We start from the raw sequence: 16,569 nt of genomic DNA on the forward strand, positions 1-16,569 counted from the left end.
TTATGACACGCGCATATCGCAGTTTTCAATTTATTGAATTGCGACTAAGAGAGTGTAGCCGTCAGGACTGTAGGGAACTTAGTGGAGATATTGAAACACTAGGCCCAAGCCACATGACAAATATACACAATTGCCAATGCTCATGCCGGAAACACTATTGGACATCTGAAGCACCAAAATCTTCTACGAAAGGAGACTATTCAGGGTTTTCTCAAGGTAGGGTGGTACCCTTGATATTCAACAAGTTTTGCCAGTGTGCCACACAGGGTAGTGTGGCCAACAATTTTAAAGGGCAGGGTGGCCCTGATAGAAACCCTTTACAAAACTCTAAAGCATGTTACTGTGAGGGTGTGGGTGGCTCTTCCAAGGTGCAGTGGTAGGCTGCCAAAGAAGGGTAGGCCGCCCTGACACTGACAGATGCCTTTGTGGAGAACATTGCTTATTAAACGAATTTAAGTAAAACAGGCATCCATTTGAAAATATCATGAGATCCAGCCATTGCACAATGAGGGCATTGTGAACCGATAATTGTACAATTTATTTTCCCTTCTGGCATTGAAAGAATTCTTCTCGCTCTCACAGTCATGTGACACGGATCTCCGGATTATCAGCCGTTATTCACTTAACAAGTACACACGCGTCGGCAACTTAAACAATTGTCATGCAATGCCAATGTATCTAGGCGGCAGACAACAGTTAACATGACTTTTATAGTTATACCATTCTCAAAATTTATGATATATTCATGCAGGATTAAGGATGTCTGATGATCACTTTCATGTGTTATGTCAGTATCGACCAGCATCGTTTACTGTCTTAGACTTGAAAACTATACATACGAGGGTCAAAAATTGCAGTGTGACACCTATAGCCCTCTCTTTGGAAATTACTTGCATGTTCGTCTCGAGTGGGGTTTTGTAGGGTACTGTCAAAACATCAGATACAATAACATGCACAAGGAATTGACTAGAAAAAAGAAACCCACCAGATAATGAAAATTAACATCAATTCAAACTCGGACTCACCCTGAGATCTATCTGGTCTGTCTGTCGTTGCTGCACTCATTGTAATATCGATCATTTCATCATCAGTGCTACTGTTCAAGTCTGAAACGACCCCATTGGCGCCAACAGCTTTGTACGTTGTCTTAGAGTGAGCCATGGGATCCAAATGTAAACCTTCCTTTTCCATACCAGTTACATGATATGGCCTTCAATAGCTGGTGAAATATTTTTGGGCACCTCTTTCCTGGTAGCAGTCATACAAGAAGCTCGAGTTCAAATAGTTCTGGCAATATTTCTGGAAAGAGAATTGTAGCATTCTGTCACAAAAAGGTATGAAAGTGATAAATAAATTTTAACACACAACTTGGAAAAAAGATTACAATTACATTCTGAAATTGTTTCCATTTCATGTTATTTTAGCTCTCCAAAGTCAACTTAGGAGAGTTAAAACAGTTCTCCTGCAATTTTAGGTGTTCGATGATGATTGATAGCTAGAATAGTTGACATAAAAACATGTTGTACCAGAGCCAAAAGAAACAAGTCGAAAGAACATGCAATATGCGGAAACGGCCAACATAGTCTTTTGTTTGCTGCGGTTTTGTTGTACCGGTACCCCTCAAGGCTTCTTCCAACTGGTACACCATCATCACCAGTACTGTACGAAGTTAACTTCCTCTGCATGAACTATGATCGATCAATCACCATGGACTGACTTCATCTTTATACTCCGAGTTCTGGCAGGCTGCAAAGTACTAGCTTGGCAGCTGATCTTAGCATTTAATGGTCCCAGTTTTTGGAAGGTTGGCCTCCTTTTGTCGGCTTTTTCTTCTCAGCAGCAGGGATTGACCACGGTGTTGGTACAGTATGGTGGTCATGGGCAGGCCTACGAGTACGACTGCAGGTGGGTGTCAGTGTTGAGTGTAATTGTAACTGCATAGGCTGCATCATCATAGTTAAGTTATTGCACCTGACAGTACTGGATCACGATAGACAACACTGAAGGGAGATTCAGTTGACTGAGAATAAATGCAGAAGCCCACAGGTGATCAAGCAACCAGAAAGCATAACAGGCAAACACACACTTCATGACTTGACTTACTTTACACAACAAGTCACAGACAGGCAGCACTTTAGCTTTTTTACACATGCAATTATTTTACTGCTCAGCGCTTACCTGAGCACGGCAAAGGGCATTCACCTTCCTAGTTATAAGGAACTTAGTTCGTCTTTAGTTTGAATGGAAAAAAGAGTGGTATAGTGTCTCACAAATAGGAAATACTGAACGATTTTCCTAACATTTTACTGCAAAAACATACTACACTGATTATCTCCATGTTGTATCTATATGGCAGGGACCGGTAATTAACCCGAGTATGAGCAAGTGTCAACAGTCGCTTCAAAAACATTTTCTTTGCGTTAAAAAAGAGATAACACTCAAATATGCTACTTATTAGGTATGTGCATTGAAAGTTTTGATGGTTTTGGATCAAGCAGAGTTTGAAATAAGGATTTCATAATTATGACATAAGCAATATTTCATCGAAAATGAATGGTCCCTATTACTCATTCTCGCGTGACTTTTTTATTTGGCTTCTAACTTGACCAATGATATTTTTGCTAGGAGTCTTCAATATGAATGAGATGTATCAGAAAAAATATTTGATTTTGCTCTTCTTTGAAAAAATAAAGGAATAATTTAGTTTCAAGAAGAGCCGAAAGGTGGCTAGAGACGATGGCGGATTGTGACAAAAAACCAAAGTGCAAATTTGGTGAAAAATGCTATAGAAAGAATGCAGATCACCAAAATAATTATTATCATCCTAAAAGAAAGAACGAGGTATTAGAAAATGTCCATTTTGATACCTACAACCTCTTACTTTGCAGCAAAATCGCCTTTGAATTGACCAATTTTTGCCTTTTTTAGAATGCGCCCTCTATTAATGAAAATACGAACTTGTATACTTCGCATCATTTGCCAGAAGTGATATTCATTTTTTTGCTGCTAATTATCTTGTTATGGATTAGATTATGCTGAAACTTCATAAAAGTAAGAAATTAGCTGCTGCTCTCTGGGTTCTTGTGTGTCTTGCGAGAGCTGGGGCTAGCAAAATAGTGGCCGAAACTTGTATCAAGCGAGGTCTGCCTGCCGTCTTTGACTTTGACCGTGAAGATTCAAGATCTATTGTAAATAATGGTTTGTTTTCCTGACCCTGGGCAGTACAGGCATATCTGACAAATGGCCTATACATATTTTATTTTTAGGATGAAGACAATGATCAGCCAAAGAAGAAAACAAAGATTGAACACTTTTTTAAAGGTGCAGGGCCAGGAGAGACAGATGACAAAAAGGAAGAAAATAAGGACGTTGATGAGCTGAAAGATAAAGTGCATGATGAAAAAGAAGATGAAGGTGCAACTGAAGACAGCAGCAGCTCAGGATATGTGCGACCAGAGGCAGGAAATACATCTGGATATGTAAGGGCGGAAGAGGAAGGTAAGGTTGGGAAGAACTGCAACAATTAGTGTCATAATATTTGCCAGCAACATTGCCTCAAGTGTTTTATAATGTAGTTTGAGTGGAAGCAGTCACGGAAGACAATGTCACAATCGGGTTCCAGTTCAAAATGATATCTGATGAAAGGCACAACCACGACGAAAATTGCTAACAGTAAAATATTTCTTTCAGAAATTGACTTGGCTGATCAATCAGGACAAAGTGGAGTTGAAGACAATGAAGATGATGTGGAGGAAGCTGGGATGGATGCGCCCGTATCCCCTGAAGATATGAAAGAAAATATCAAACAGAAGTACCTGATGGAGATGCCAGATGATTTCTACGAGTTCTGGGAGTTTTGTAAGAGTTTGGAGGCCAAGAAACCTTCAGGTACATTACAAACAAAAAGAAACATTTCCGTTGAGTTTGTCCATGTGAGACAGACTTCAAAAAAGCAATATCGGTGTGAATCTTATCTCGTACGTGGACAGTTTTGCTATCTGTGTTAATCTTATCTCGTTATCTGTGTTAATTTTATCTCTAGTTTCTCCCATGATGTTGCAAATGACAGAGGAGTGTACTTCAAGTTGATAGTTGATAATTTCAGATGCTCTGAAGAAGACCCTTGGTCTACAGCTGGTTGGTCCATTTGACATCCTTGCTGAAAAGTGTAAGAAGAAAAACCGAAAAGGCAAGACTCCTTGCTTCCAGCGGCATTGGAGATACTATTATGATCCACCAGAGTTCACCACAGTCATAAGAGGTGACGACACAACACTGTTCCACTTCGGTTACTTCAGGTATGATGTCTCACACTGTGGGCTAACATGCAAAAGGGCCGGGTTCGATCCCGAGGAGAACCCAGGATTTGTTTTTTGGATGAACCGGCGTGGATTTAAGGAACTATATTCCTTGCTCTTCGGTCCTTCAAATGATACTTAAAATCGATGGCACTCCTTGTATCTGGTGCCTATGCGAGGGCAAGTACAAGACCTCACCAAGTGAGAAACATGAGTAGCTTGCATGGACTCTACCTCTGGCCAAAGCCAGAGTCACTAGGCCAAAAAACCTAATTGGCACCTAAACCGCAGTGGCACATTAAACCGCTTATCCCATGCAGGAGGAATACTCCCAGGAGAAAAACTCCTCCAAGTGCAGAGCGAATGCTGAAGGAGATAAAGTCTAGTGCCTTACTTATTTCTGCTTTTCTTTCAGAGATGATCCAAATGAGATGCCCGCCTTTGTCGCTTCAAATGCTGCCAATGAAAATTGCACGATCACCCCCAGAGGCGAGAACATATTTGCTGCAATCAAGTGAGTACAGTGGAACCTCTCTATTAAGGACAGCCTCGGGACTGACAAGTGCTGTCCCTAATAGAGAGGTGTCCTGATTAGAGAGGTCAAATTGAATGGAAACAACCATTTTGGTACCAAAACTAGTCTCATTGATAGAGAGGTTGGCCTTGATAGGGAGGTGTCCTCTAACGGAGGTTCCACTGTTATTTGATCTGCTGAATACGTGTATTTTCTCCGGACTGGAACCATGTAATCACTGGCAGCTAGTGGGCAGTATTCAATGAAAGATTTTGCCAAATTATCACTTGCAATTTATGCTCAGAAGAGTTGGTCCTTCTGAAATCTGAGCATGAATCAATGAGGAACCGGCGCGATTTATCCGCCGCGTGGCGCTGCAATAGATCATACCAAAACTCTCCATTTCCAATGCATTATCATGTTATTTCTGAGCCCGAAAATGATCGCTCATTTTCGACCGATTACGGCGACGTTTGCATCTTCCTGTTTTAAATCTATTGAGCTATCAGTTTCTTAAAATAATTTTGCGGAAAATATGCGCGATGCCAGTTATTGGGCACGTTTTCTGTTGTTGAAATCCTGTGCAAAAATGTACGCAATGGTTTCCCGTGATTGACCTCATGCGACGTCAACAGACCAGAAAATGACGTCATGGCATCAGAAGGTACGAACGCCGGTTCCTCATTACGTATGAATTTGGGTGCTGATAAAGTTTTATCTTCCATGCAGCTGGTTTGTTGACGAGGAGTTGAAAAAGACGAAATACAAAGAACTCTCCACACTCCAGACAGCTCTCAGAGACTGGGCAAAGTCAAAGGATATCAGCCTGGAGCTTAAAACCAAGCAAATGACTAAGAGGCAGAAGAAGGTTGTGTGTAAGACATTCCATGGTGCTGGCCTGGTGGTGCCAGTTGACGAGGCCACTGAAATTGGTTACAGACCAGTGCCAGAATCTGTCGGTAAGTTTAGGGGAATGGCTCCAGGAAAAATGATGTACTCATCCAATGGCGTTCAGAATCGGAGCATCATCATTATAGCATTCCTTGGAACCTCCATTAGCAGACACCCCTCTTTACAGATCACCCTCTCTATCAAGGCCAGTGATTTTGGTCCCAAATGGTCTTTTGTATACACTAATTGAACCTCTGTAATCAGAACACTTCACTATTAAGGACAGCATTTGTCAGTCCCGAGGGTGTCCTTATAGGGAGGTTCTACTGTACAGTAGAACCTCTCTATTGAGGTTCTACTGTACAGTAGAACCTCTCTATTAAGGACACCCTTCGAACTGATAAGTGCTGTCCTCAATAGAGAGGTGCCCTGATTAGAAAGGTCGAATTGAATGGAAACACCCAATTTGGGACAAAAACTTGAGTCCTTAATAGAGAGGATGTCCTTAATAGAGAGGTGTCCGCTAAGGGAGGTTCTACTGTATTTGAAACGTCTACGGTGAGTTTACAAACTTGAATGTAAATTAAAAACAACTCTTCAAATTATATTTTGTAAGCTTAGAATATTCTGTTCCTTCCAGCTGACCTGAAGAAGATGTTCAAACGCATCGAAAAGAGTGAAACCGACGAAGAACGGGACAAGAACATCGATCCACTTCAGGAGCTCATAACGTTGATCCAGTTTGCGAACGATGAATGCGACTATGGAGAAGGAATCGAACTTAGCCTCGATCTTTTCTCGTACGGTGGCGACACCTTTCATCCATTTATCATGACACTGCTACCGATGGGCTATAAGTTGTTGCGACGGCATGCGTATGCGAAGATCATTCAGGCCCATTTGGCTGACAGGAGACGGACTAGTGACTTGAGTGAATTCTGAACAGTTTGAGCGATCAGTGTCATATCATGTTTTATATGTTCATTTCAGTTAAAGAGCATGAGGAAACCAGCCCTGTAAAATATTTAGTCGCCCTCCAACTTCAAGCACCCCGCTGATACTACACACAGTGATGATTGGCATATTTACCTTATCTACATAATGGCCAGCGTAACCAGTGATACTCGGGCCAGGTTCATCATCATATGATCATGACTAATTACTGTGATGAGGCAAAATTAGAAGTAATTTGGTCGACTTCAAGGCAACCAGGATGTGATAGCAAGGTCGGTTATGTAACAACATATGTTGACCTCAGCTTTTGGTCCGGCAACTCAGCAGGAGGTTACCTGGCTCAGATAAGCTGAGAGCTAAAGTCAATAAACTATTCCTCAGAAACTCACCCCTCATCAAATATCCATCCCCCCCCCCCCCCCCGGCATCTAAGGCATTTTCCATTAGTTGGTGGGGGATGGTTAGGAGATAATTTTTACAGGGCTGGTTTCCTCATGGGGAGGACTTGTGTGTCTTTGTTTCTGCTAGAAATCTGATAAGGCCATTGTCTATCCAAATTGAACATGTTAATGGCATTAAATGACCATGCACATGATATCAAAAACTTGATGATATCTAGCTTAAGTTGTCTTAGATCAGGGAGTATATTGAGATACATGTAGTCACCATGGTGTTCATTAAAATTTCTTTCAAAATGAGGTTGAGTCAGTTTCATGATCATGTCTGAAGAAGATTTAACAGGAATTTTCGTGTTTATTGTCCGTATGCTTAAGGCAATGAAGATCGGAAAGCTTCATCAGGTTGGCACAAACCACTAGAAACCATGATAAGTGTACATAGGTAATTTTGTATCCTGATGATTTGTAATGAAAATGTCAAGAAGTTTGTTCAAAAAAAAAATGTTGGCACATTATTCAGTTGTTTTATTTATTGGCTGAATCAGCAGTTTATCATCAGTCATAATGTGCTTCACTCTTGCTAAAGAAATCTGCTATGGTGAAAAACCGGTCGTGCCTATCATATCGTTCTGTCAAAGTGCTGAATTGTCAAGATAATCTTCAAAACAGTTTGCTACTTCGGCAAGGATGAATTATGTGTCACTTTAATTTGCTGCACAAGTCAAATGACAACGGTGGGCATGCTGGCTCAGACAAGCCTTGTAAACAAAACTTTAAGATCTTCCTTACAGCCATCTTGTTTGTCCCCGACTTCATCAATAATCTCTGCTCTTGCCTGTAATCTGCAACCTTCATGACTCGGATATGGGCAGGACAGTTTTGCTGCTAACAACCACTTAGTGTGCCTGGTGTTGATTTTTAGCTCACCTCTCAGAGAGGTGAGGTTTTGCTTTGGCGTGGCATCCGTCGTCGTCGCCCGTTGGCAGGGCACGTTTCGTAACTACTGAAGCTATTGACTTGAAACTTGGTACACATGTTTCCCCATGTAATGACACCTGGGTGACCAAATTTCAGTGCGGTCTGATTCCTGATTTGGCCACCAGGGGGCCAAAACTGAAAACATAAAAAGTGTGATATTTCTCTTATTAATGATCCGTTAAAGATTTTATGGTAGGTACTCCTAGCAAGGATACATCACATATCATACAGGTTTTTGATTTGACCTACTTGACCTACAGAGGTCAAATGGCGTAAATTGGCAATGACTATTGATCCCAAATTTGGTACACATGTACCCCTTAGTCAGGTGATCTCAGGGACCGAAGTTCGGTCCAATATGAATCACCACTTGGCCACCAGCGGGCAAAATCCAAAAACCTTAAAAATGTGATTATTCCTTAACTTCTTGCCCGATTGCCACCAATTTGATATCATGGGTACATCTAACCACCATACAGTATTTGGCACAGAGGTTTTTAATTTGACCTACTTTTCAAGGTCACAGAGGTCAAACGGCGTAAATTGGCCGTCAGGCCGTAACTATGGCACGTTTCTTAACCGCAATGACTATTGATAACAAATTAAGTACATACCCCTTGGTCAGGTGATCTCAGGTACCGAAGTTTGGTGCGATGTGATTTGCCGTTTGGCCTCCAGGGAGGGATCCAAAATTCTTCAATGCTATTATTCCTTAATTACTTGCCCGATTGGCACCAATTTTATATCATAGGTACATCTAATTCTAACAACCATTCAATGTGTCACCCGGGTCTTTTTTGATTTGACCCACTTTTCAAGGTCACAGAGGTCAAATGTACTGTAAATTGGCCATTTTGGGGAAATTTGTAATCGCTTGGACCTACATCAAACCTAACACTACATGACACAATACCATGCTCTTCATCCATCTTTCCTCCACATGAGGTGAGCACAATGGCCCTGGCCATTTCATTGACTAGGCTGAAGGACAGGAAAAAATGGCATACATGAACATGTAGATCTTCTGATACTTGTGGAGTGTATGCAGAAATTGATGTCTTGCATTAAGCTTCTGCAAATGTCATCAACCAGGAGCAATACAGTAAGGAACTAAACAGAGCTAATGAATTCATTAAAAGTGAAGAACACATATTTTGCAATAGAACTATTTATTCATTCTCAATATAGTGGCGATCGAGGAAGATATCTGTTCAATCACTGTAGATGTAATGTCCAAATGTCCGCACTGGCCTTGTAAAAAGGGTCTGAATCGCATGCTGAAATGTCCCAGTAACTGCAAATGATTTAGATTCTTGTCTCCCAAGACAACAATTCCTTGAAAACCGGCTGTAGCTTTCCCCAGCTGTATTTTTCCACATCCACATCAACTTTGGCACGCCGACACATCTTGGGTTCGCGGCAGAAATTACGTAGTCTCTTGAAGAGCTGCTGGTCGGTGTTGTAGAGGTGGTCGCCTGGAAATATTTCTCGATAGACCAGGCGATTCGGACACAGTGGATAACACCCAAGATAAACACTTTCCAACCTGCGAAATAGTGTGGATGATGAGTATGAATCATGAAAGATATTATTATTATTATTATTATTATTATTATTATTAAAACAATTTATAAAGCGCCTTTTGTAAAACACTTCAAGGCGCTTTACATTTAATTTTAAAAAAAATTCAATGCATACAATAATTTTGCTGTAAAACGATAGATAAAACTGAGACTATAAGACATTAGGTAAGACAATTAGAGAGAAGATGACTATAAAGCATTCTAGAGTGCATTGTCACCGAAAAAGTGCTTCCTAAAAAGATATGTTTTTAAGTGTGACTTAAAAGATTTGATGTTAGCTATGGATTTTAAAACATCTGGTAATTGGTTCCAAAGTTTTGGCCCCGCCACAGAGAAGCTTAAAGATCCAATCGCCCTGCGAGTGCGGACCTCCCGGCATAGACTTTTATTACTTGATCTGAGAGTGCGGGCCGGAGCATAAGCCGATATATTGGCCAAGCAAATGTACTAGTAGATGCCACAAAGATCTTTTAAACTATCAGAAAAATTTGCAGCCTGCCTCAAGGATGGTGTCATATTTGGAGGTCAAACAAAATTGAAAGCATCCAACAGGGTGTCTTATCTATAAAGAGGATTTTATCCTCCTACATGGGATATTACAAGATTTGTGGATTTTTTCATTCTTTACTACGACGATCCCCACAATAACAAAACAATATAAAAATCTCACGAATTATGAAATGTGACTTAAAGTGATACTATGATGTGATTTACAACTTTGCGGAAATACGTCCGTTTTTAATTATTGATCACAAATGTAAAGCTCAAATTTTCCAATTTTTGATTAGATTTATTATAAAATCGCTGAATGTAAACCACCGCGACCGCGAAAAATGTTCATGTTGTGACGTCATCAACGAAAACGGCATCGAAGCGAGCCATCCGGGCGGGATTAAACCATCAATTTCAAGAAAATGTGCATTTCGATTCGAAAACCTTACCGATTTATGAGAAAGTGACGTAGTCATTTGTCAAAAACAGCTAAAACATTATATGGTGAAATTTGACACGAGTTACCCTTTAAGGAGTACTGAGAGGCACTGAATAAAGATTAACTCACATTGCCACACCAAAGAATTCATGATTGGCAGTTGAGACAACCACATCTGCAGATCTCAGCACCTTGTAATAGTCGTCTTTACTTTCTACGAACCCCCAGTGCAGGATGTGGCTGGACAACTTCTCCCTGGCCTCGGTGAATATAGCTGAAATGGAAAAAAAATAAAGCCTGGTAAAGGAGGAGAATAGAATATCAAGGATATCACAGTTTAACACCAAAAGACACTCCGACATGTCCAATTATCACAGAAATATAATTTTGCTGCCTCCTCTAGCTGGGGCTGTAAAATTATCACCAAGGCACTCAAATTGGGGGAAAATTCATTGACCTGAAGGTTGTGACAATTCGAAAAGTAGCTTCGTGCCAGGGACAAACATTGCAATCAATAGTTTGAATATGACAGTGACGATTATGCTACAACCAGGATGAATGGGATAAACTCTTGTCTATATTCTAAGCTTTTCTTACAGTTCCACATGCAATACATTGTTTTTTACCTGGTATTTCTAGATAAGTTTCCCCCAAGACGGACACCTCGAAATCAAGCTCCTCTTCTTTCAGTTTGTAAAGGGTCTCGAAGAAGACACCCGGTCCCTTGTCATGTTCCCTGAAAGAAATTCAAGAGATGTTAGAACAATAGAATAAGAATAGTCCATCTCACGGATAAACCTTTGCGCACAACCATCTTGGCATTTCATGGATGAAATTGACAGGATTTTCATTCATGATGATATCGATCTGAATCGTAACATGCAATTGACAATAATTTTTCTATCTGAGGTTCGTCTGCTGTAATGTTACTTTATCTCATCTGCTTTAGAGCTGGCCTTGCAACCAGATTGTGACATTGTCCTCAGAACCAGGTTGTGATATTGTCCTCAGAAACAGGTTGTGACTTTGTCCCTTCAATCCAGACAGCCGACTCACTTATTTCACAATCACTAAGATTCACACAGACTCACCATCTATGGGGCCAGACAATATGCAAGGGACTCCCATCATTGCAAGAGAGCACAGATTCAACATTCAATGTTACTCCTTCGAATCTGGGGTCTGCACACTCTTTTTGATCAGACAATTGTCCTGTCAATCTATCATCATCATCATGATCAAGAATTTCACTTTGGTTTTCCTTGCCAGAACATCCAGAGTCTACAATAATGTCTTGAAAACTAAATCCATCTTCAGTCAATTTCACCTTTTCCCTGGTATCATTTTGAGAACTTGCAGCGTCACTTCCTTGAATTGCAGTAGCATTTGTGTTCAGAAGTTTGGATGACCTTTCCACATCATCCCCGCAGTCCATTTTTTCCACCAGAACATCGCAATCACCTGACTGTATTTTCTCATCGGATGGGAGATCTTGGCCTGAGGTTTTTGGAGGTAATTTCAAAGGAAAGTATATCACTGTACATTTCGGACTGATCATTTCCTTCAGGTTCTTAGCCCTGTAATCTGGTATTAATTTAAAGAATTTTGATATGTTCTCCAGGAAGGAATCGCGGTTGAATTTCGAATTGAAGATGACCACATCTGCCACAAGACTGGAATGAAGAAGATTCTGTAAAAGGATTTATTCAGATGGAAATTGAGATTCACCTACATTGAGGCTGTATCAAATAGGTCAAATCCAATTTGGGAGTGATAAAAACTGTAAAAGAAAAGTTGTGGCATACTATATGATACAAGTTTTGATGGGACAACACTCTCTGAGGCAGTTTGTGAACGAAACTGTCCTTGTTGGTGGTTTTTGATGTAATGTTGTCCTCAGATTTGATGTGATGTGGTGAAACAGTCCTCATGTAAAATAAGGTTGTGACATTGTCCTCACTCAGGTTTTTGACATTAAATGACTCTGTCTCCAATATAACATTGAAATTGTTTAAAGTGAACACAGTTTTCAATCTCTACTGTTGAGATGAGGGATATGATGTATCCAAATATCACAACATCTCCATCATTTCATCCTATGAGGCATGTCATTACGAATCTACCAACTCAGCAATTCACTTACCAAGATAGAATCTGGTTGTAACCATACTGGAAGTCCCGATCCTGCTGCTTCCTCACCGGATACACTAACTGGTTCTCATGGAAGTACATCACCTTTTTCAGCTTGGCCAAGTCTGGCCGCAGAGACACCAGCTCAGCCAAATTCAGGACAGAGCTTGCAAACAAGACCCTGAAAGATACATCAGTATTCATCAAAATCAGAAAGTTGAGAACAGCAGAATCTCTTCACTGAATCATGATACACTGCAAAACTAACTGAATAAATGCATCTCAAGCAACTTTACATCTCCTGATTATGTAGAAATGTTGAAACTATGTGCATTAACATCATCCTTGAACAACTCAAACTATGGTACAAGTTTCCAAGTCAGTTTAAGCACACATTGATTGAGACTTGAGTTAACCATTTGTGACTCGCTTTACCAAAACTAGGCGCTTGCCGCATCTGAACTTGACAGGTTGATACGGACTTGTTGTTCATTTCCCTATTGTAGACCTTTTGTGAAATCTATTACAAACTGATTTGGTCACATTTCACAAAAGGTCTACAATAGGGAAATGAACAACAAGTCTGTATCAACCTGTCAAGTTCAGATGCGACAAGCGCCTAGTTTTGGTAGAGCGGGTCACATTTAGATTTTATCTCCCGTAAGGCATTTAAGGACAGCTTGCACAAGGCAAATGGCAACAAATAGAAATATTCCGCCTCTCCTGCAAGATTCTCACCTTGGTATATACGGCCTAATCTAACCAGATATTAATCAAGACTCAATCTCCAAAGCAGGGCCTGCAAATGACAGCAAATACAAATATTCCATCTCACCTGTAAGATTCTCTCCTTGGTATTGTTTGGGACAGGTACAGACTGGCTGTCCTAGCTCGCCAATGCCACTTCTTGGCCGTCATTGTGACAAGTTCCGAGCCCTGAAACTCGGCCGTCAGGAGGTCCATTAGCTGTTTATGGGATCCTCCATAGAAAGGCTCAATCAGCAGAATCTCTGGTTGATTCAAGGCCATGTCTCTCTCTGAAATTGAAAGATGTGATGTGAAATTGATGTCCAATGGACTGGTGTATTTTCAAAGACAAAAGTAAGGAAGACTGTCCTGAATGCCAAGGTGTGCTCAGGTCATATCCTTATTATCATGGCATCCTGAATATGTTTGCAAATATCCAGATTGCAGCTTTCACAAGCAGCTCATCTTCATACATGTAGATGTAGAACCACTGCCAGAGACTGTCATCTTTTCCACTTTTGGGCCAGGGAGATCTTTGAGCTCAACAATGAGCTGATCATACTAGCCTACTAAAACTATGTAACGTTTTACCAAGGAATCACCAGCCGTCGCCTTTCAGAATTTATAAAGGAACACAAAATAGGAATATTGTGTCATATACCTTTTATTGAAAACATGCATGACAAAATTGATATGTACATGTATGTATCACCAAAGTCTGAAAGACAAATTCAGTGCATCTTTACCAACAACAGTTGGTCCTGAGTGATTGGTTATGAATTCTTTTTGAGCAAATGCTTCATAAAAGTTTGACGCAACATCTGCGTAGTTCAAGGAATACATATACTGGTACGGTATTGGCCATGACACCAAAAGTTTGAGAATTTTTCTTTTGATGCTTGATGTGAACTTGCATCTATCTATGCCCTCACATCAGAAAAATGCACCCTTGGTTGTAAAATTGTCTTAAAAACACATCTTGCAAGGGTTTTAAAACGCCCCATCAGTTAGAATCATGTTCCTTTTGTGCACAGTATACACCTTTCCAGAAATGGGGCGCTGAGTGTCCGAAATAGTGATGTCATAAGGGGAAACTAGGCCTTATGGTGGAGGGACAAAGGAGATAGTCATGGTTGACCAACACACTTAAATGCCTTTAATGACGGACAAGGGGGAAAAAATTAGTTCCAATGCAAGCCACCAATTTCGGGAAGCATGTATAGACTATATAGACTGTGATCTGCTAATTCTGTCATGTAATCCATACATGTTTATCTATGCCCAGCATAAGATTACAAAAGGAGACAGATGCCATCAATAGAGTAGAACCTCTCTAATAAGGACACCCTTGGGACTGAAAAGTACTGTCCTTAATAGAGAGGTATCCTGATTAGAGAGGTCATATTGAATGGCAATAACCAATTTGGGACCAAAAATAGTACCCTCAATAGAGAGGGTGTCCGCTAAGGGAGATTCTACTGTAGTTCAAATCAAAATCAAATGGGTAAACAGAAAGTTCATCACCTCACTCACAGCAAAAAAATAGATAAGCCAATCACAACTACATATGTACATGTACAAGCACAATTTGTAAAATTTTCATGACTTTGAATGACCCTCTACTCCAAAAAACAGAGAAAATTTCGAACCGAGACCATGTTCCTCTAAAAAATGAAAGAAAATTCCTAAATCCATATGATATTCACGTCCCTTCCCTCCACGCGCTTCGAAATTCTTCTCCTCAAAATTTTCAAACTTTCTAAAACCATCCAAAGGCTTATTGTCAGTCACTTCAAAATCCTCCTTATCCTTCATGGCAATCTTTTTCCAAGTTTGGCGCCGACAGCGATTCCAAAACTCCTCAACTTTTCTGGTGCAGCCCTCCAGGCATATGACACCTGGTTTCCCCGGCATCGTGAACCCAGTCAGTTTCAAATCAGCCGCCCAATCTAAGAGGTCGCGTCGTTTAAACTTACTGTAAATGTGATGACTATATATCCACATTCTTGTGAATGATTCTGGTTCGTAACTCGTGACTTTTTCAACAGTTTCACCAGCTAACATTAGATCACAATAATGTTCACTATTTTCTTGAATCCATTGTACGATTGAAAACATACAGAGTTCCCCTCGTTCAAGTTCCTGGACATAGCTATAGAGGTCCTCGCTAAATTTCTTGTGCTGGGTATTTGGCAGTTTCGTCCTGGTGAAAATGTCGGGCAGATCTGCAGGATATTTGTGAGGGAAACGGCAGACGAGTTCAATATCAGTCTGAAAAGTAAGAATAAATTCAGCAATCAATACAAAGATAAAATCTACGATTGGCTACCATGAAATGGATGAATTAGGATGCCTACAATGACCAATGGCGATGTACAGTAGAACCTCTCTATCAAGGACACGCTCGGGACTGACAAGTGCTGTCCTTGATAGAGAGGTGTCCTGATTAGAGAGGTCAAATTGAATCTCCCAACTGGCAAAGCGAGCATGCAATTATTCACGATTCTGCATTTTAGCAGTCTTCCGTCTGAATTTCGGCATTGTGCGAGTCCCCAGGCCAACTTCTGAAGTATCGCATTATTTGATTGGACATTGATAATTCTACCGTACCTTGCAAACATCTTCAGAAAACTTAATCGTAAACCCAATCCGGTGTAAAAGCAATTCATATTTCAGCTTTCCATCGAGATATTTCTGGATGAAAAGGACAGCATCTCCATCTTCTTCTGGGCAAAATTCGCCAGGATTTGGAAACATGCTCGCCAACATTTCAACCTCAGATATCTGCAATTCCAGCATCTCTCTAACTTCTGATTCGGTGGCCTCATGTTCTTCAGCATCCATTGTCAAACCTGAATGTCAGAAAACACCTATTAATTGTCTTTAGGTATTCAAAATCACCATTTTTGTCAAAATAGCAGACCGAAATTTAGGACTTGCCAACTCGGCCGTCTTGCGCAATGTAATTAGCGGTAAAAATCATCTGTGCAAATTACAACATGCCGAATGGACAATCCATAATTGATTTGCGCAAGACTGGATAGCAGGTGGGGTAGGTGTAAACTGTGGACGAAAGTGTGGACGAAAGTGTTCAGTGGTGCCATCTTGGATCAACGAAAGTTGGTCTGAGAGAGGGCCAACTATT

General features: G+C 40.6%; 3 protein-coding genes across 7 annotated transcripts in view; 1 reads left to right on the forward strand and 2 right to left on the reverse strand.

Moving 5' to 3' along the window:
• LOC135493156 (H(+)/Cl(-) exchange transporter 3-like) overlaps positions 1–2,328 on the reverse strand; it is a 30,957-nt gene extending 28,629 nt beyond the window's left edge. For 3 of the 5 annotated variants that reach the window (XM_064780153.1, XM_064780148.1, XM_064780152.1), the window contains exons 1-2: positions 2,179–2,328; positions 1,026–1,299 (exon numbers count right to left, since the gene is read on the reverse strand). In XM_064780153.1, the coding sequence (XP_064636223.1) occupies positions 1,026–1,191 (166 nt within the window). In that variant the 5' untranslated portion in view covers positions 1,192–1,299; positions 2,179–2,328. Of the gene's footprint in view, positions 1–1,025; positions 1,300–2,103; positions 2,158–2,178 lie in introns of those variants that run through there. The other 2 variants (XM_064780149.1, XM_064780151.1) reach the window with 2 other exon arrangements.
• Positions 2,329–2,724: 396 nt separating this feature from the next.
• LOC135493157 (histone PARylation factor 1-like) lies at positions 2,725–7,522 on the forward strand. The gene is made up of 7 exons (XM_064780156.1): positions 2,725–2,841; positions 3,267–3,498; positions 3,691–3,888; positions 4,106–4,298; positions 4,714–4,812; positions 5,542–5,771; positions 6,344–7,522. Exons 1-7 carry the CDS (start codon positions 2,737–2,739, stop codon positions 6,643–6,645), a joined length of 1,359 nt encoding a protein of 452 aa, XP_064636226.1. The 5' UTR covers positions 2,725–2,736; the 3' UTR covers positions 6,646–7,522.
• Positions 7,523–9,248: 1,726 nt separating this feature from the next.
• LOC135493937 (tRNA-queuosine alpha-mannosyltransferase-like) lies at positions 9,249–16,371 on the reverse strand. Its single transcript, XM_064781610.1, has 8 exons — positions 16,035–16,371; positions 15,401–15,695; positions 13,513–13,714; positions 12,691–12,858; positions 11,639–12,220; positions 11,174–11,283; positions 10,677–10,821; positions 9,249–9,579 (listed from the first exon to the last, which is right to left on the reverse strand). The coding sequence occupies exons 1-8, from the start codon at positions 16,266–16,268 to the stop codon at positions 9,339–9,341; spliced, it is 1,977 nt and encodes a 658-aa protein (XP_064637680.1). The 5' UTR covers positions 16,269–16,371; the 3' UTR covers positions 9,249–9,338.
• Between the last annotated feature and the right edge of the window lie 198 nt (positions 16,372–16,569).

This window comes from Lineus longissimus, chromosome 9 (genome assembly GCF_910592395.1).
Source record: "Lineus longissimus chromosome 9, tnLinLong1.2, whole genome shotgun sequence".
Lineage (NCBI taxonomy): Eukaryota > Metazoa > Nemertea > Pilidiophora > Heteronemertea > Lineidae > Lineus > Lineus longissimus.